General features: G+C 39.7%; 1 protein-coding gene and 1 long non-coding RNA gene across 5 annotated transcripts in view; both read right to left on the bottom strand.

The window, feature by feature from the left end:
- Positions 1–1,784: 1,784 nt before the first annotated feature.
- Positions 1,785–13,460, bottom strand: LOC143347334 (uncharacterized). Its single transcript, XR_013080581.1, has 2 exons — positions 3,938–13,460; positions 1,785–3,845 (listed from the first exon to the last, which is right to left on the bottom strand). It is a non-coding gene; the product is annotated as an uncharacterized LOC143347334 (long non-coding RNA).
- Positions 13,461–15,132: 1,672 nt separating this feature from the next.
- The window catches only part of LOC143347333 (potassium voltage-gated channel protein Shaw), a 42,600-nt gene continuing 37,465 nt past the window's right edge, over positions 15,133–20,267 (bottom strand). For 3 of the 4 annotated variants that reach the window (XM_076776371.1, XM_076776372.1, XM_076776373.1), the window contains 2 exons: positions 17,536–18,577; positions 15,133–16,264 (listed from right to left, as the gene is read on the bottom strand). In XM_076776371.1, the coding sequence (XP_076632486.1) occupies positions 16,200–16,264; positions 17,536–18,577 (1,107 nt within the window). In that variant the 3' untranslated portion in view covers positions 15,133–16,199. The remainder of the gene's footprint in view (positions 16,265–17,535; positions 18,578–20,267) is intronic. The other variant, XR_013080580.1, reaches the window with a different exon arrangement.

The raw sequence follows: 20,267 nt of genomic DNA, 5'->3' as shown, positions 1-20,267 counted from the left end.
ACGGTTGGCAGTTTTAATATCTTCGTTTAAATATTTTAACATACGCGAACTTTATGATTATTTTTTAAATTAATAAACGTCACGAAACCAATAATAAAATAATTGTTTCGCTTTGTAACTCACGGTTCTTCGACAATATAATCGTGAAATATTTAAAATTTATCGAAATGAAATTCATCGTTCGCAGAAAGTCAATTTTCAATTGTCGGGGAGCATGTTCGCCCATCACATTAAAACGATACAATTGAATCGTGCCACTTGCGACATTACTGATAATTGGTTCGCTTTATAATTCCCATTGGTATCAAACTGTACTTCGTCCGTGAAATATTCCAAGTTTATCGAAATAAAACGCATCGTTTACAGGTGGACAATTTTTTCACCTTTCTTAAACGTGAAATCAGACATGAAATACCTGGGAAAAATTTTAATGAGGGATTCTACAGGCCAAACTAAAATGAAAATCAAGAATACCAATTTGTTGATGGAGGCTTCGTTAAAAAGTTATTAACAATTAAATTCAAAAATTTCAGATCGTTCTGGAAAAATTATTTTCAGTTGCGGCGGTCAATTACAATCATTTTTTATCATTAGACATAGCCTCGAAATCTTACCTATTTTGGAGAAAAAAATTCGAGAAGGTGTGAAATTTTTCGACGGAAAAAAAAAATTTCAAATCGTTTTGGAAAAATTATTTTTAGTTGTAGGGGTCAGTTGCAAGCATTTTTGGTCAACAGACATACCCCCGAAATCCTACTCAGTTTCGAGAAAAAAATTCATTATGGGTGGAACTTGACACGTTAATAACTTTTTAACGAAGCCTCCATCAACAAATTGGTATTCTTGATTTTCGTCTTATTTTGGTCTCTAGAATCCTCTGTTAAAATTTTCCCCAGGGATGACCGAACACACTGTATACTAAAGTTCCACTAAACGAATAAAAAGAGATTTATTTTTTTAAATATAGATGCTTAACAACAGATTTTAAAGTTAACGAAATCGATTAAAAAAAAGATCTGATACTTGTGCTGTGCATATGTTTTGTAAAGATTGATTTATTTGCAAACATTTCGTCGAGGTTTTCCACTATTTTAATAGGAATATTATTTAACGTTGATTATGCGTAGTTTAAATATTGCCATACGATTCGAAGAGAAAGAGAATAAATGTTTGTTAAAGAATATTATCCACGTTTAAATCTTCTCTTTTTACTTTGCGTCAGGTGTCGTACAATTTTAATATGTGATATAGTATTCGTAGCAGAATGTTTATGAACGTTTCCTACGCAAATTCCACAAGGGTAAAACCGTAATTTAAATTATTACTCCACAGAAAAAAAAACTGTTAAATATTTTAATAATCCTAGTTTCTTACAGATAAACTGCTCTTCGTTTATGAAACTTAAATAAGTCTGCATTGTTGATAAGAAAATGATATTGTTGGAATTAAACGATAAAATATTTTCCGACGTTCAGCGAGTCGACGCATAAATATTAAGTTCGCAATTTGCGCGCGGATATGCAAAAGAAATCCGCCAATTAAGAACGGAGACACGCTTTCAAATGAAAATGTTTAAGAAGCTCAAAAGATAAACTCAAAATATGTTTACGCAGAGGGTCGAGGGCACTCATTACAAAACCAAATGTCTTCCTTTCTGCTTCCCGGGTGGAAATAGCCAATTAAAATTCTACGACTCCGCGGTTCTCTCGGGCGTCCATGTTTCAAAAGGGTGGGGATCGGGCTGTTTTAAGTGCGAATTCAAAACACACGCGGGCACGCCGATGTCAAAGAGTTAAATAGTCTTTATTTACAAACGAACTAGCTTAAATCACAAACGCAGCGCACAACTCTCGATACAATAATAGATATATGTATAATTCGCCTTTTTTATTTTTTTTTTTTTTTCCCATCTGCTTCATTTTCTCGCGATCGCTCGCCGCGATCATCGACAGCGATACGCGCGCGAAACTCCATCTTTGTCTCGAGGACGGTCGAAACTCTCGTCTAAATACAAATCTCCAAACTAATAAAAGGCAAACGATCCTTTGCACGATCCATAGGAACGAAAACACTTTATCCACCACTCGAAAACCGGTCGATGATCGTTGGGGACTCTCGGAAGTCGATAAAGTGTTAATCGTTCGTACAGAATTTCGGCCATCTTGGTTCCCCCTCGAGATTCCTCGTTGCTTTAAATGTAGCCCCCGGGACGCGATTCGCGGACGATGATCGCGTCGATCGCGCCGATAACGATAATGATGTTACAAGAATAAATTATAATGCTATTAAATACGATAATGAAGGTGACGTCACGCCGAGAATTTCGAAAAAAAAAAGGAAAAGAAACACACCCGGAACAACGGTGCGACAGTTTACGTGTTCCTCCCGTTCCTCGTCACTTTAAACTCGCGATAACCGTAACGATGAGTAAGTAATAATGAGATTAGCGATAATTATGATTCAACGTTTACGACGTTCGCGCGTAACGGCCATGGACGCGTCGGTTTCGTCGGCGTCGCGGCGCCGTATAAGAAAAGTCGAATCTCTATCTACAAAGTCAAAAGGACCGATAAAACTTGTAAAAGGGCGGTGGTCATTGAACTCGTGTCTCTCTGTGTGGTGTTTGTGGTTCGTGTGTGAGCTCTGTGTATGTGTGTGTGTGTGTGTGTGTGTGTGTGTGTATGCTCGTATGAATCAGGCGTGTTCGGTTTTCTATACAGAGTGTCCCTGGATACAGCACGCGTCGCTCCCCTGATACCGTACTGCGCTAATTCGTAATGAGCTTTTTTTTTTCCTCTGTTTCTTATATTTTTTTTCATTTTTTTTTACTCTTTTATCGGTTTCCTCGTTTTACCCGGGGACACACGGTCCACCCCTGCGAATCGGGCTCCGACTCCATCGCGTCGTTTGCTTTCTCGTTTCGATTTTTTTTTTTTTTTTTTAAAGCGTCATGATATGTATTACTATTTGGGAGACTGAACGGTTTCTTGTTTTCGCTACGATGCAGTTTCTTGTTTCTTCCTCTCTCGATTGGGGGTGGGGGGATGAAATCGACGCGGGGGGGTTGAATCGTCCATCGACTCTTCGATTTCTCGCGGTTGCTGGGCTCGTTCTCGAGCGGTTGATTTCATTTTTCGGTGAATAATACGGTTCTCCGCCATTTTCTCTCCCTCCGGTGAAACTCTGGGTTTTGGGGAAAATGGAAGAATGTCTCAAGATGCATATCCTTGCAAACTTAATTCCGAGTGTATTTTTCTCGCAGACAATCGTTGTGGACCGTCGTGTCGAGTTTGATATTGTTTCCTGTACGTTTTAGTTTGATCCGTCTGCGGAATTCGTGTTATTTTATGTCAGATTTGGAATATATACAGTCTTAAGTTATGGAACTGAGACCTACGTCAACCTTCTTTACTTCGACAATTGGTTCTTTATATCCTATGATCTTTTCCAAGATTTCTCTTCGTTTGTATTCGAACCTCGTAAACGTCCTTTTTACTTAAATCGTTACTACGTTTCTAGAAATTAGTGAAAAATGTAGTTCGAGGCAGTAAGATATGAACCTGATAAGAAAGTTTATTCTTTCAACTGTAGACACAAAATTACACTGTCGAACAATGTGATTCTTGACTTTGTCTAAACTTTTGCTATTAAAGAACAATATTAGAAGTTTGTTTGATTTGGTTTGAACGATCCAAACAGCTTAAACTTATCTCAGATTGCATTTTCAAGCTACTTAGACACCTCTGCTTATTAGGATTGGTTGTTTGACTTGGTTTGACGTGGTTTGAACGATCCAGACAAAGCTTAAACTTATCTCAGATCGTATTTTCAAGCTACTCGAGCATCTCTGCTTATTAGAATTGGTCGTTTGACTTCGTTTGAACGCCAAACTAAGCTTAAACTTGTCTCAGATTGCATTTTCAAGCTACCCATACACCTCTGCTCATTTGTATTGGATATTTGATTTGGTTTGATGTGGTTCGAACGATCCAAACTAAGCTTAAACTTGGACTGTATTTTCAAGCCATTCGAACACCTTTTATTTTCAATATATTTCGCCAAGTTTTTCTAAAATATAGCGATCGAATCGATCCAACAGTGTGAAACATCGTATTAACCGTTAAAGAATAATCTTTCTACGGGAATTTTCGTCCTGCTAATCGTAAATATTCTTGGCTCGGTTCCGAAATTCCAGAACAAAGGTAAACCGGTATGTTTCCATCCGGATCTATAACAGTGATTTTCCGATTTGCGGAGTCTTTCATGCATATATTTTCTGATCGAGCATGCAACGAAATGCTGACACACGAACCGCGAGAAACATGTGTCAGCACGTTTCAGCATTTAAATGCTAATTTCTACCTATGACACGTGCAGATCGATCAAATACTTACTTGTTAGAGCAGTAGACGGTCATGAATATTTACAACGTTCAAGCTTCTATTGCTTAAATCATATCACGCGCAATGTACTCCCATTTTCAAAAATTCCACTAAAAATGGAGATGCCTACGGTATGGTCTGCGTCAAATAAATTTCACTATATTCGATACCGTGTTGAATATTAATCCACTTTGAACAGAAGTGTCGATTCGCGAAATTAATACAAACACCTTATTATACGGTTAATAATAAAGTTCTAGTGTTTTCACGAACGTACGGAATTCCAATCGAAGAAACTTCAAACGATGGATTTGAATATTCTTCGTCGATTCTCACCGCCATTTTGGTTCCGTCGATTTCTTTCTTTTTATAAATTAGACTTACGGGGATCGTATAAAACGAATTGTTAAATATTAAAGGAACAAAAATGTAAAAAAAAAGTAACACCTCTTTGACAATGCGGTTTTCTCTTTTGGCAATTTCTAGGAAACATGGTGGAAGCTTTTATTACGATTTAATTCCAATCAAATTCCCGCGGAGAAAATCCACGTTATACGAGGGTTATCAACATTTATTAATTAGTGTTAAACCTTGTTCTCGGGTCACCGTGTTTTAAGGGGGTTGTTCGGATATAAACGAATATTTCACGACGGACGTTGGGTGTGTTGCAGAACCGACAGAAAGTGTGAATCCAGGTCTTACAATTAGCGAAAGAGTGGAACGTTGTTCCGCAAAAATTTGGTCACGTTCGCGGAAAAGAGCAATCATAATTATCAGCAATTTTTAAACGTGCTTTTACTTTGGAAACAGGGAACACGAAAGAAAAATATTCCGTCTAAAAGTACCTACGTAAAAGTGTCTTATTTACTCGAGCAAGTCGATTCAAATAAAAATATCATTCAGAAATAATTTATTCGACGTTCCCTAATTAATGATCTACATTTTCTATTTCAGTTTCGTTATGTAAAATTTAAACGAGGAGAAAAAAATTAAAATTCGCGCAAAACTGTGTATTTGCACGTTTCCTGTTTTCTCTTCTGTTTTTACTATACATTTTTCATTTCCAACGTACCTCTCTTGGTACCATTAGCTATACATTATTCTACTTTTCGTTCGAATGCTGAAAATTGCGAGCTTTTTCCGTGAATAATTGCTGGACACGGAAAAAGGATTGAGTTGCGTTTCCTTCCACTGGACGGTTCCATTAACGACGAATAAATGTCTTCTCGAGTAAATTCTTCACAGGATCAATTCACAAACCGTCTCCATTTCTGTCAATTAACCCGACAATAGCGATTATTTAATTTTTCAAACAACTTTTCTATCAGATCGAATCATAAAAATTGATTCTGACATTTCAGATATCAAACAAGTACTATTTGCTATTTTTTCATCGTTGCTCCGCACAAATCAAAATAAAACAATTTTTTATACGAGATCGAATCGCTAAAATTGTTTCTAACGCGACGTTTTAGCCATCAATGATTGAAGTTTTGATCAAGGACAACGCGAATGTGCAAATAGAAGTGAAAATAAAGATTTAGGTGAGATTTAAACTATCGAGTTTTGCCTGCCTTGTGTCTTCATTGGTCGAAGTTACAGCATTCCCTCCCAACTGGCCCCAATTCCACCTCATCATACGTTTCTCCGAGTCAGTTTCCACAATTCTGTCAATTACGGGTCTGTCAATTACACTCGACCACATTGTGAGCAATTGAATTCCTTTCACGGTTGCTGAACGTGTTTGTCGATCCTGGGGCAGATTTATTCATCGTCGATGAAACAATGTATCTGGGAACCGCAAAACTCGTGCGTGCATACAACGTCAGACTGCTTGCTTTTACCCCCGATTCTGTGTACATTGCTGTTCAAAAGTCTTGGGGTAATCGCAACTATTACGTTCACATTCGACGACGAAATAAATCGTCGACTAATATTCGACTCGAAACGCGTGAACTGTATTCGGATTTTTCGTAATTTCCGTTCCAACCGGAAAAACTTTTATTTTCAACCTCCACTTCGTACTCGCGGGAAGGATACGAGAACATTCTTTTTAGAAAAGTTCGGTTCAAATTGTTCGAATGGAATTGAAAATGTTCGACTCAAACTGTTTGAAACGGAAACCATTAAAAGTTTTGTAACCGTTTCGACTTTCGAGGAACATTAAATTTGCCAAGACTTTAAGGAAAATAAGCTTCAATGTGAATTTGTGCAAACGTCTGACATCGTAAGTAGAAAGATTGATGATGATTTTTTTTAATTCCGAAGGAACTTTTACACCATTGTATTTCTGAGTTCTTCCTGATTGAAATGAGACCAAACACGATAGAATTTGGATACTGTTTACCTATCAATATTAATTGTTTATTGTCACTCATTATATACGCAAATACCATCCAAATTATATATATCGTTTTTGGTCTCATTTCGATTACAAAAACCTCGAAAATATATTGGTGAAGGCTCCCATAACAAGATAAAAATTCAACAGAAGTTTGTGCAAACGACTATAAAATTCTCTTTGATGAGAAAACTTAATCGATGGAAACATTATTGAATAAAATGTTTATTTTCAACAAACACATCAAGTTTGAACAAACAACCCAATTCTTTGGAACAAATACTAATTTCTGTTTAGAATTTGGAAACACCTAATGAAATATCGATATTTGACAATAATTATGTATCTTTTGAACACGTGATTGAGGTACGTTTCAAAGAAGTCCAAGAGCTGCACAAGTGGCCCACAAACACAAGTTCAAACATCGACAAACTGCATCAAAAATTGTGCGGAACTAGTCATTATCGATTGTTACGCTCCAATGCAAATAATGGCAGAAGAATTTGGCGAAGATCTCACCAAAAAAAAGTCGAACAAACATTTCTGCTCGATTTCCACTGCACTCATTAACCGCTGACCAAGAAAGTGTCCTCGTTGAGCGCTCAAAGGACATCGTTAAAACGGTATAAAGGAACGAAAACTTCTTTGTCGCGCTAGTAACTGGCGATGAGATTATTTTCTGTTTCGGTCACTGAAGTTACCGATGAAAGGGTGCTCGATACGACGATAGTGAAGCAATCAAAGTCGCCGTGACAAGGGTGCTCGAGACGTTCACGAAATAAAAGCACCGAAAATCGTTACCCGTTCATTACTCGATCGTTCTCGACGTTGCATCCACACGGAAAATATATTTTAAACGAGACAAAAAACCGATTAAACGATCTTGGTATTTATACGTCCTCTCAATTTTTATAGCGGCCATTCTTCATTTCAAATTTCCCGCCACTTCTGCTTATAAATTCTGAGGAATTGCTCTTTGAATCAACAGTTTATAACCCTATTATTTCATATAATTTCAAACTGATGTAATTTAGTAAACTTCAAAGTGTTATAACTTTTAACGGTCACGATTTGAAACGTACTTTTATTACATTTTCTTTTTTTTAGAGCGTTGCAACGAACCTGCAATTTATTAATGACCATTCTGTCCTCGTTGCAAACAAAAATTTGTCTTTTCGATGTACCTACATTTTGATTTTATCGTTAATTAATAAACGTCGAATTAACGAAACGTTCTGTCACCAGGATTTATTTAACGAGAAATAAATTATTGTTATCGAGGTTTATCGTTCGAGAGTCCTCGTTTTATATTCGTCGTTAAATTTTAGCGTTTAAAAATATGGCATCGATTACAAAGCTACTCGACGAGCTTGCAAAATTCATTACTGTATTTTATTTCTATTATTCCTTCGTTGATTCTTATGTAATTTAAACGTTTGCGTCGAGAGCATTAATACAATAAGAATATCTAGAATTTCATACGCAAATTTATTATCACTACAAATACAGAATGAAATTAACAAACGCATAAAGAATTTAGTTATATCGAATTAGAAAACACGAATCAAATATTGTTATCTCAACAAAATCAGACACCTAGACATTTTGCAAAGAAGTTCTTGTATAAAATATTTTACGAGAATTAACAAAGCTATACGTTCTTAATTAAAACTGTAATAACTTTTTATAAAGATTCGAAGAAACTTCAACTTACATCCTTGTTAAAAGTTTATAAATTTTCAAAGTCCGTCGTCGTGAATTTTAATTCCGTGCAATTAAATAATTTTGATGAAATAACAAATTCAAAGTAATTTTGATGCCCTAAGTTCTTAAATCTACACTTTAATGTATAATAGTATTACTGCTCGTTAAAAGTTGATACGTTCTAACTTCTCTTGAAAATTCGTCTGTTTATTATTCCCTTTCGTTTACTTCGTTCCTTTTTATTAACTTTCTTCTGCGTGTACGCTGATAAAAATACCCTGTTGTACAAGAAAATTAGCTCGAACTTTATAAAAACGTGAAAATTTATGAAATTTACTTACGTAGACAAACAATTAATAAACATAGAATATCACAGCTGCAAATATTGCACGTACCAAACGATAATCATTTCACGAAGCGAACACACATTGTAAAATCGTTGGTAGAAATTGAAAATAAAAAATTACGTATAAATTATCAGTTCGTACGACATAATACCATTATTATAACAAGTACAAAATTACCGTAAATTCTTCGTTTACCCATTTAACCTTCTGTGAGTCTCGAATGTTGTGTTTCGTCAGAAAATTCTTCGTCTAGAAAAGTGAATGTACGTATGTGAATATTTCCATCTTGTGTGTGTGTGTGTTTAATCGTGTCTCGTTTTTACAAGTTAGTCTTTTTTGCATCAACCTTCGATTTTTAATATTTCCCTATTTAATGTTACCTAAGTGCACCATCTCTCATTCTTGATTTATCTTTGTTTACCGAATCCTTTAATGGAAATTAATTTATTCAATCCTATATTCAGAACAACAGAATACGCGGATATTCGTCAATCTTTCGCGAATTATAATAAAAAATTGAATAAAAAAGCCTCTCGATCCTCCAGGTGCGCATCTCGTAATCGATTTAAATTTGATTAATCCCTATAAATTATCGTCTCGTGCAACGTGTCGTCGTCCTCGTCCAAATTCGTCTTTATAAAAACCAGATGCCTATAATGACATTAACGGTACATAATCTCACGTTTAAACTCTTCGATCGTGTAACATGTATCCTCGCTATGATTTGTCATCGTTTGCATTTTGAATTCTTCTCTCCGATCCCGGTCACTTCGATATAAGCTCGGTTCGCTCGTCGTCCAACCCCCGGAGCACTTCGCATCAGCGAATTGCAAAATGTACTTTCGAGGCGTGTGTAAAATTCGACGAGAACTGTTTTGTGCCCGTCCAAGGTCTCGAGCAGTCCTTTTCGTTATCATAGAAATCCCGAAACGCTTCTTCCCGTCGATCCGCGAGATCGATACACCCTATTGGCCGCTTGATATGCTTGTCTCGTTCCTCTTTTATGCTCCCTGTCGCCCTCCTCTCGTCCACTCTTCGCCCTTCTCCGTTCACGTGACTTCCTCTCGCGTGTAACAATCGTAACAGCACAAACGACGGTTCTCCGGCAACTGTGGGGGTCAAGGGGGCGTAATTTTTCTCGATACGCGCGATTCGAGGATCACGAGAGGGGGCTGTCGATTGGTCCCGTTGGTATTCAGGGTGAGCATCGTGCGATATACATACATATATACATACGTGTACCCATTGTGTTGGTGCACAAGCGCTCTTCTGTACCGACAGTCGATCTTCAAATCGAGCTTGCGGTCTCCCTGCGCCCATGTATGCGTGTGTACGATCCTGTGTGCGTGTGTGTGTGTGTGTATCGGATGTTCCCTTCACTCGGAAATAGAGTAATTTTTTCACCTACGCTCATTCTTTTCGTCTCCCTCGCGAAAGTAACAAGGTTCGAATGATTCTTCGCAGTGCCCGGCGCGATGGTGCCCGCGCCAATGCATGCTCCACGTCCGCCATTAATCGTGCCAGTATTTTTGCACGCGATACGATTACTGGACAGTTTGCTTTAAATTAAAAATTGAAGCACTCTGTCCACACTCGTGGCAGACGATAGTTAATTGGTAAGATCGTAAATCGGATCCGTAGAGCACACATCGATCGAGTACCAATCGACGTAATTCCTGGCGTAGAATCACCCATTGGTTATTGGCTTATTATAATGGCAAACATTTTTATGCATGGTCAAGTATTCCCGAACCGTGTTTGATTTAGTGTACGTATGTTTGCGCGTGTGTGCTCGTGTTTTAAGTGGTAGAGTAGATGCGAGTGTGCTTGCGGCAAGTGGTTTGCATCGAAATTGCCGATCCTCGACTGGGATTCGGTTTCATTGTTCCTCGAACGCACCTCGAACGATGTTACATAATGTCTTTTCCGTTCAGAAAAACCTCCGATGCCCAGTGATATCGTTTTACGTTATCCTCCGGAACGGCCCAGTTTTACCCCGGCCATTTTCACTACTTTCTTTTGTTTTTACCGTCGCTAAATTTTCGTTAAGAGTAAATTATTGTCGTACTGTAGCGTTTACAATGTTACTTTACGGATTCCGACGAACTATACGCGATTTCGTTCGCAGTTTCAAGCTCTTCGTTTATATTACCTAATTAATCTGTACCAACGTAGTATTTATATACAGGGAGTTCCCTGGGGAAAATTTTAATGGGAGATTCTAGAGGCAAAAATAAGGCGAAAATCAAGAATAGTAATTTGTTGATCGAGGCGTCGTTTAGAAGTTATTAACGTTTGAAGATGCGTCTTATTTTGCCCTCTAGAGTCTCCCGTTAAAATTTTTTCGAACGCCCTGTATTATTTGCATCGATAGACCTTCGTCTCGAATCTCTTTCAATATTTAGGGTATCCTATTTATCGAATACTTCGCGCCATCGTGGAAATTTGAACCGATCGATCGATCGTTGAGCCTTATCGTATTTAAAATTAACAAATTTGACAAACGATTCGTCTCTACGTTTTTGGAAAATTTTTTTAAGTATATACAAACTTAACGATAATGCTTAAACGTACTTATGTTAAATTATCGTACCGTAGAGTTCGTAGAATTTTTCGTTTTACTAAAAAAGTATAGAAAATTTATTTCGAAAAATTTAATATTTATCGAACGTTCGATAATGGCTGCACCAATAAAGACCATTTTCTAATTACCGTATTCTCTCCGTGGTATCTTTGGATATTGCTCGTTTCGAATTTGTGAAACAGACGGCTGGAATTATTTTTATCAACTACCTGACGGACGGAATCAAATAAATTTTACAATTTTCCGTTCTCGCGATTACGAAGTAATTCAATCGCGAAGTATTTTGTTTCCGAAGACTGGGAATTACCGATTTCTGTTACCTTCATTTCGTTAACCTTCGAATGTTAATTTGAAACAGCGTAATAAATTATGAATCTTCAAATAAGCAAACTGTATTTCGCTTAAAGGATGCTAATGCGTTTCGAGTCGCAAGTATTCGTGAAATTTTAAAGAGGATACTCGTGAAACGATATCATTGGTTCCAGAAGGAAGATGATGGTGCCATATCGACGCAACTCAGAATTTCCAAGCTCCTTAAGGGTTAAACGGCAAAGGCTGCTTTCTATTTATTCGATCAAAGTACGAAAATATTACTCGAACGTAAGAAATTTCGTTAACACGATGATTGTCAAACGTTTCGGAACTTCTTCGGTGAATTTATCGCTTGCGGTAATTTTCCCTGCCTCCGCATAGTCGGTTGTTGCCTCAAACGCTACGAAACGCGTGTATTCCACGTAAAAAGCGTTTAAAAGTTTGCTTTAATTTGCCTCGATAAGAGCCGCCAATTAAACGACGAAAACTATTCCTTTCCTGCAGCGAATACGTAAATCAATACAGGAAGCATAAACTTTTACTGACCGTCGTATACATTAAAATGTGTAAAATTTATTACATCTTTGGCCACAGAGTATCTGCAAAAAAGTTTATAATTTTTCCCGAGTTTCCATAAACTCTCGTGGAATGGAATGTTTCCCCCATATTTGACTTTATTTACTTTTCTGCTTTTTGATATTTACGTTCACAACTTTGGCTACAGAATGTCTGCAGAAAAGTTTATAATTTTCCTCGTAGGATATTTATTTTTATTAAGGAACCCATAGACTACGTTTTGATATTTAATTACTCGAAAATTTCACCGCGTTGGGTGATAATTAATTGATTCCTCGAGGCTACTGGCCGCGTTACCGCCGCCATATCGTTTTGCTATCGCTGCCACTCCATCTTTCATCTCCTCGAGGAAATCTTCACGTGTCTTTCGAGCAAAGAGGGAAGCTGGAATACCGTAAAAGTCGGAATCGTTTCTGACGAGATTTAAATTGGGGGAAGTGGCCTTGAGTGGCCAATTCAGTTCGATTCGACTAGAATATTCCCGCAGACACCTCGAACATTTTACGTAATGCGTTTTTCAAGTGAATTTAAGAAATTCTCCCTTCTCTCTGCCCGGCCCTTTCATTCTCAAATTATCGACAATTTTTATCGAAATAATTTGACGTTTTCAAACTGTCGACGACGTGTCTAGTATTATTTAAATTGCAAAGTTCTGTGCAGAAATATTTTAATATACTCCAGTGTACTTTACCACGAGATTTACACGAAACTAAACAGAATTAATAACTATTCGCAGCTTTTAATTGACAATTTGATACATCTGATGTAAGCAAATCGTAAGAATTGGCAGTCAACGTGTTAATCGAGCTAAAAACCCAAGATTTCATTTTTTCTCGAGCTACGTTACGCCGGAATAAAATGGCCGCCAAAGTTCCGATCTTTTGCTCGGCAGATGGCGCAGAAGATCGCGCAAATAGAAAACAGCCGGGAAAAAATAGATTGGAACGAGGTGGTGCGGGGCTGCCTGTATCGTTCGTACTTGGATCACGATCGATCCGAATATTTACACGTACGTGGACGTATGTGCGTGTTAAACTTTGAGGGTTATACGTGTGCATGCGTGCGTGTACATCGAAGATCCCTCGTCCTCGCGTCGCTCGACATTTATCACGTTTGTGCAGCGGAAATGAGATCCTGCTTGCAATATTCTTCCGCGATTTTATACTCCCACTCATTTGAACAATGTTTTGGAAAACGTTCAACCTTTAATAAATATTCTTCGTCAGCGTGTAAAAATTCTACGTTAGAGTTTATTGTTCGAAGCTTTGTAGAGACGATAGTTAAATTATGTCAAGCTATCTTTTTTCAAATTTCACGGAGTTTCAGGCGCAACGATTGCAATTATTTATGAAATAAATGAAATGGAATTAATTTCGAGATTGAGCAACGTTTATTGGTAAATTTCTAAATAATTTACGAGAGGTTTGAGAAGTTTCGCGGCTTTTGGGCAGGATCTCGTTCCGCCCGATGGTTCGAACGATTAAAGCGTCAATTCCGGCTAAATTAAAGGCATCTTTTATTCCGTTTATAAAACGAAACGGTCGCCGGACGCGGCGGGAGGGATCTTGTCGGTATGACGTCGAACTTCTGACAAAAATTCCTACAACGTCCCGAACGCAAATATTTAAGCTCCCCGAGATTCGCCAGTCTCATTACGCGGCTCTTGCAACATTCAGGAATTTTTGGCAGCGAAGCTGTGCTCTCCGGTTCATAAATTATTCGGCTTTGACGAAGACGAGGCTTTCGCGCGCCCGTGCCTCCAAGCTGACAGCCGATGAATATTCCCCCGTCAGTTCAAACGGACCCCTACGCTCTCCAACACTCGTATCTTTCCTCCTTGAGGGTAGTCTGATCCATAGAACGCAGGCTCAAACGTTCTTAACTTACAAAAAACGCGCGTATACACTCCTATACGTTTGCACAAACGCGAACGATCCTTTATTCTCGATATATCGCTTCGCCAGGGCCGTGGAAAAATAGTAAATAGAATCTAAATATTTTTAACTTCTCACGTGTGAGAATATAGGAAAATAATATTTCACTGTATAGTGTTTGGAACGATGGGAGACTTCACGACGACGAGTTCATAAAGTAGCAGTGAAAACTGATCAATTTGCAGTACACATACTACGTGTAACTAAAAGAGGATGAAGTTTCAAGTCGATCGATATTATCGACGTCGTAAAATACTATCCAGCAGTAAAGCAGAGCTGAAGTTCCACAACTTCAATTTTTCACAGCTCGACGACCCAATTTGTCAACTAAAGACTCGAAGGAAGTAAAAAAGGAATCGTTGATCTCGACGTTCCGGGGCCAGACTACCCCCTCGACTCTTTGCAGCGCCTAGAAAATGTCCGCCCGAGCAGTGATTGGTCGCTCGTTTCGCTATGTTGCAAAAATATCGTTTTTCACCTTTGCTAAAATCTTTTTTTTTTTCGCCCGTGCAAAGAGTCAATTTCGCGTTGTTATCGCGATAACGGCTGGGGTTGAAGCGACGAGGCGAGGAAAGAAAAGAAATCGGGGATTTGGGAGGGTTGGATAGACCCGATCGCAAGGAACAAATGGCGCGAAAAAGAGAAATAGATACGGGCTGAACGTATCCAAGCGAAATCCCTGTATATCGTTCCCGATCGTTGCATCCGAAATGTCGGGCACAGCTGTCGTAAGCTTTTCGAAAGGCTGGCAACACTGTGGCTGACGTGTTTTAATTAAAACCACCGATTAATCGCTGAACCGCCATTCCGCTTCTGATTTATCGCGCGACCTCAGCGCCATCGGACGGTCAACCCAACAAGATGTTGACGCGTTGCATTTAAATTTTTCACCGCCAATTCGTTCCGCGAGATCGCCGGAATTTCACGCTCAGTTTCCTCCTATCCACGAGCTTCGTCGAGCACGTTTCAAACAAATAATTAATCGCCACCGCGCGTCGCGCGTTTTCATTTAAATTAAAAATAAAGCGTCCTATTAAATAAAATTATCACAAACCGTTTCGACGATGTTAAACATTTCTTTCTCCCGCGATTCGTTGAATTTAGCTGTTTAAAAAATGGGAAATTTTTAACATTTTATCCGATCGTAGATGGACGAATGTACAGAGTGTTGTAGAGTCCAAAATAAGACGAAAATCAAGAACAGTAATTTGTTGATCGAGGCTTCGTTAAAAAGTTATTAACGTTTAAAGTCGCGCCTGTAGAACGGCAATCTGCGTACAGCTGCGTACGCGCGATAGTGTGCATACTTTAACTTTAAACGTTAATAACTTTTTAACGAAGCCTCGATCAACGAATTGGTATTCTTGATTTTCGTCTTATTTTGCCCTCTAGAATCTCCCATTAAAATTTTTCCCTATAGATATTTCGTGTAAATTCCACTGCAGAGTGCATTCGAGTTATTTTCTAACGACAATCATAAATCGTCGACTATTAATTCCAGCGATCGATGCCCAACTCCGCTGCGTGGATCGAAAATTTATTAACCCTCCATAACGTCGTAAATCTTCAAAGTTTGCACCTCCGTGAACAATACATATAAATTACGATTTGAAGACAATACTGTGCTTGTCGAAAGCCAAATATAATTTAAATTATAGAGGGTTAAAATTCCTGTAATCGAGATCCAATGATGCCTCACTCCTGTCGAGGAACTCAAAAGCGTGAAAGTCGAAGGCAAGTCGGTTCCCCCTCGCAAAAAGAAAGAGTAACGAATGAACGAACGGTTCTAATAATTCACGCGTCGCGATCCGTCGCAGTAAAAATCCGACATTTCGTCCGCAGCGATCTAATATTCCCTTATAGACCGTGCAATCTTGATACCCGTCTTGAGCCCCGCTCCTCCGGCGATCTTTTTCCCCTTCGTCCACGTTTCTCTCGCCCTTTTCCTCTCGCGACACGGTCATCCCAACGCCCCGGTCGAGTGCACCTCGGCAGTGGAGAAGTAGTCTTGGTTCCAGCTTAACCCAAACCTCCGGCTGTCTTGGTCCCGTTAGTCCGTAGGTTAGAGTTCCTCCGGTCCTCCTCTGGAACCCACCGTACAAGAAGAAAAGGAAAAACAAAGACACTAGAGACTTTTACGCTCGGGCGACAATTACTACTAAATTGGCTCGCGTTAGGGTTTCGCCCCTTTGACCGCCTAGCTTCCTCCGGAGAATGATAATTGGTGTATCCTGGCTCGTTCTCGCGATAGGGTGCTAACGTCTGGGGCCGCCACTTTGCGTCGAGGACGCCGGTGAGAGCGTTTATTAAAACTAGGAAAACTTATGGTCCCTCTATTTTGGACCACGGTGCTGTCTCACGGTGGATTTTTATCGAATAACTGGACGATTGTGGGGGGAAATATTATTTACAACTGGGGGTCGACTTAGGAAGCAACAGCGATGAATGTGTGGAGAAGTACGATCTTACGAGACTCGTATTTTTAGTAGACTTTTACTCTGATCAGGGGCTTGATATGGGTGTGATTATTTCGATATTTCGATTGGGGAAAATATTAATCCAACAGAACACAGATCTCGAGGACTGGTCTTCGTCCATCTATATTCCACATTCCCTTCGTTACCAAGTTTGCAATGCTATTCTAAATGTGGTAGTAGAATTGGTATCACAGGATTGTGTTCTGGCTTCTGTAAGAAATATCGCCATCAGGTAAAGATGAACAATATCCCAGCATCCGAAAGATCGCACAGGGGGTGCACGACATTCTTGGAGCGACATGGAACGAGATCTGAATGTCGCCTTCTCGCAATAAATACAAAATTATGCTGAGAAAAATTGTCGAAAAGAAATTAAAATTTCTAAAGGAAACCCTAGATCGAATATTCCTTTTCCTTTTACGGAGTTATACAATCATCTCCACTAGAGTATTATACCGATATAAAACTGGATACATATTTCAGTATAGAACATTCTACACACAGCCATAGGTCCTACAATACCTGAAAGACACCAAACTGTTCCTAAAAAAAAGTACCATAGAGAGACTTGTTGCTTAAGGCACCTTGCTGGCCACACATTTTATTATGAGTAAAGAATTTTTTTCTCGAAAGTGCGTAGGATTTCGAGAGTATGTCTGCACACCAAAAATGATTGTAATTGATCCCTGCAACTAAAAATAATTTTTTCAGAATGATTTGAAATTAGTCGTCTCTCTATGGTACAGTGGCATGTAACTGATCGGAGTCGCCAGTGATTAGACAGCGAATGTTTACGCATTTGTGGGAAATTTACCGACTCACGATCAGCTAAATCCAAATTAGAAAAAGAAGAAGGTGTAATACAGGGGGTAACTTACCTGTTTTCGTGGCGAACGAAACATCCTTGGGATGATTGGTCTTGATGGCGTTCATCCGTCTGTTTTGGGGCCCTTGACCTCCAGGGCAGCCAACTCCAGCCGTCTGTCCAAGGCCAGGAGCTAGAGCACCGGTAGCCGATAGTGGTCCACCCGGTGGCATGTGTTGGGGGGCGCAACCCGGTGGGCCAGTAGTCCCTGGTACTCCGGCCATTCCTGGCGGAGCGCCCGGAGCCCTCACTCTTGGCTGCTCGACCGGAAGTACGCGGCGTCTCTTCTTCGGTAGCTTGGCTCGCGCCTGCGTGTGACTGTAATACATCGCAAAGTTGCTGACGATCACGGGCACGGGCAGGGCGATCGTGAGTACACCGGCTAGAGCGCAGAGCGCGCCAACGAACATTCCGACGTAGGTCTTCGGCACCATGTCCCCGTAACCGACGGTGGTCATCGTGACCAGGGCCCACCACAGGCCCAACGGTATGCTCTTGAAGTCGTTCTTCGGATTGTACTGCGTACGTTCAGCGTAATAGACCAGGCTGGCGAATATCACGATCCCGAGGACCAGAAAGAAAACGAGGAGCGTGAGCTCCTTCGCCGAGGCGCGGAACGTCTGTATCAGGATCTTCAGGCCGGACGAGTGGCGCGTCAGCTTGAACAGTCTCATGATGCGTATGATGCTCAAAAACTCGAGGATGTCGGCGTTCTCCAGATGGGAGGCGAAACGTTGCAACGCCAGATCGAGATAGAAGCTGAGCGTCGCCACCATGTCGATCAGGTTCACCGAGCTCTTGATGAACACGCAGCGATTCGGGCTGGCGGTGATCCGTATTAGGAACTCGAGGGTAAACCAGGCGTTGCACATGCACTCGATGTAGAAAAAGAAGTCGTGAGCGTTCGTGTGCGTTTTGTCCACTGCCCATGAGGTCATGTTGCCTATGTTCACCGTCCGGTTCACGATCACCGGCACTCGCATGTCCGGATGCGTCTTCAGGCAGAACGACACGATCGAGATGCAGATGAAGAAGACTGAGACTATGCTTATCACCTGAGGGAACAGTCGGGATATACAATTGTACCACCTGGAATAGCTTATGTAGGACTTAGTAACTACGAAAGGCGCCTATAGACGACAATCAAGGCGAGAAAAACCGTAGTCGAAGGGTTCAGCAAAATATGGTCGGTGATCGGTCAGAAAACAATTGTTTTGGAAAATGGTCAAGAATTTTCTAAATGGTCAGTCGTAACAATTTTCGTCACAAACATTTAATTTCTGCTGGCTGTACCTGGAAGTCTTAATTGTCGACATACAAAAGGAATACGAGCTTTATAAGTGACAGCAATTCGATACAGCCTTTATTAACTCTCGGGAGAGAAACGTTGCGATATCGAACCATATCTTTTTGCGGGTAAAAGAAAAATCAAACGCACGAAGTTTGTTATCTGGAAGATAAGGCACTTTTTGCAAGACGAATGGCGCGTGTAACAACCATTTTTCCGCAAAGGAAGAAAGAATCCGCAGCGCCGAAGAAACATAAAGTAAATGTAAATTCAAAAAGTTTTCGAGGTAAACCTGATTTTTCAAAGTAAGTTGGCGGGAATATAAATTTCCTCCATTTATAAATATGTAAGCAGTTTCCCCTGTGCACGGAAGCTCGATCCCACGTAAATCCGAAGAGGAGAAACCTATTATTTTACGCAGCTTCGAAAGTTTCAGAAAATCACTAAGTATTCGCATAAAAAAACTACGTGCAACTAATTACACAGAAATTGATTGGTATTCTGTAGTTTGATTAATTGTTCAAACGGGTGAAAATTGAATACAAATCGTAAATTATAAAGGATAACGTGGTTACGATGTGGAAGGAACTAGAATTGTCAATTAACACCGATTAAACGCTTTGTAGTTGTGTATCCAGTCGTCTATAGTGTCTATACTCTCGAGTGGCGCAAACAGTGTGAATAGCACGAGCGTAGATTAAGACCATGTAACCGGAAGTGCGACTGGAAATCATATCTGACGTTAGATCGATACCAGAACCCGTATGAAACAGTCCAAGAATTATCTACAAAATTAATAGAAACACAAGAACTCAATATAAGCGTCAAAGAATATTATTTTTACCAACTTTAAGCCACTTTTATACGTATTCCTGGACTGTACGTCGTTGGACTTTTCTTTCCTAAACCCGTATTCGCATAATTGGTATTATTTTTGTCCCCTCGATATGTACAGGATCGATGAACACTTTTACAATTTCACTCCCATCGAATATAGCAAATTTCACTGTTCGAACATCGCGCGTTGTTCGTTGAATACTAAAATGGCGCGCTCGAAGTTGTTATCGAGGGAACTTTTTCATCGAGCATAAACTTGTTTACAACAGAGTCGCGTCGTTTCGACAGACGTGCACGTACGACAGTCGGGACTTTACAGTTTGATCCACTTCTTTGTCGCGATCGACGGACCGCGAATAAATGAACTTCTTTATTTCTGCTTCGGAAAAAGTTTCGTTCAATTAACTACCGTCAGCGGCCATTTTGGAAGCTTGGACGGTTTCAATATGTAATTACGATAATATCTGTGCATTAGAACTTGACTAACGTTTAAGCATTAAAAACAAAAGAGATATTTATTAGATATTTATGCGTTTGGGGATTAAGAAAGTGACTAATTGACGCTCTATAGTCTCGATCGAGGTGTGCTCTCTATGTTTCGTACATCCCACATTTACATC

The sequence above is a fragment of the Colletes latitarsis genome, chromosome 11, assembly GCF_051014445.1.
Source record: "Colletes latitarsis isolate SP2378_abdomen chromosome 11, iyColLati1, whole genome shotgun sequence".
Classification (NCBI taxonomy): domain Eukaryota; kingdom Metazoa; phylum Arthropoda; class Insecta; order Hymenoptera; family Colletidae; genus Colletes; species Colletes latitarsis.
The sequence above is the reverse complement of the archived record's forward strand: the minus strand, read 5'-3'. Positions and strand labels throughout refer to the sequence as shown.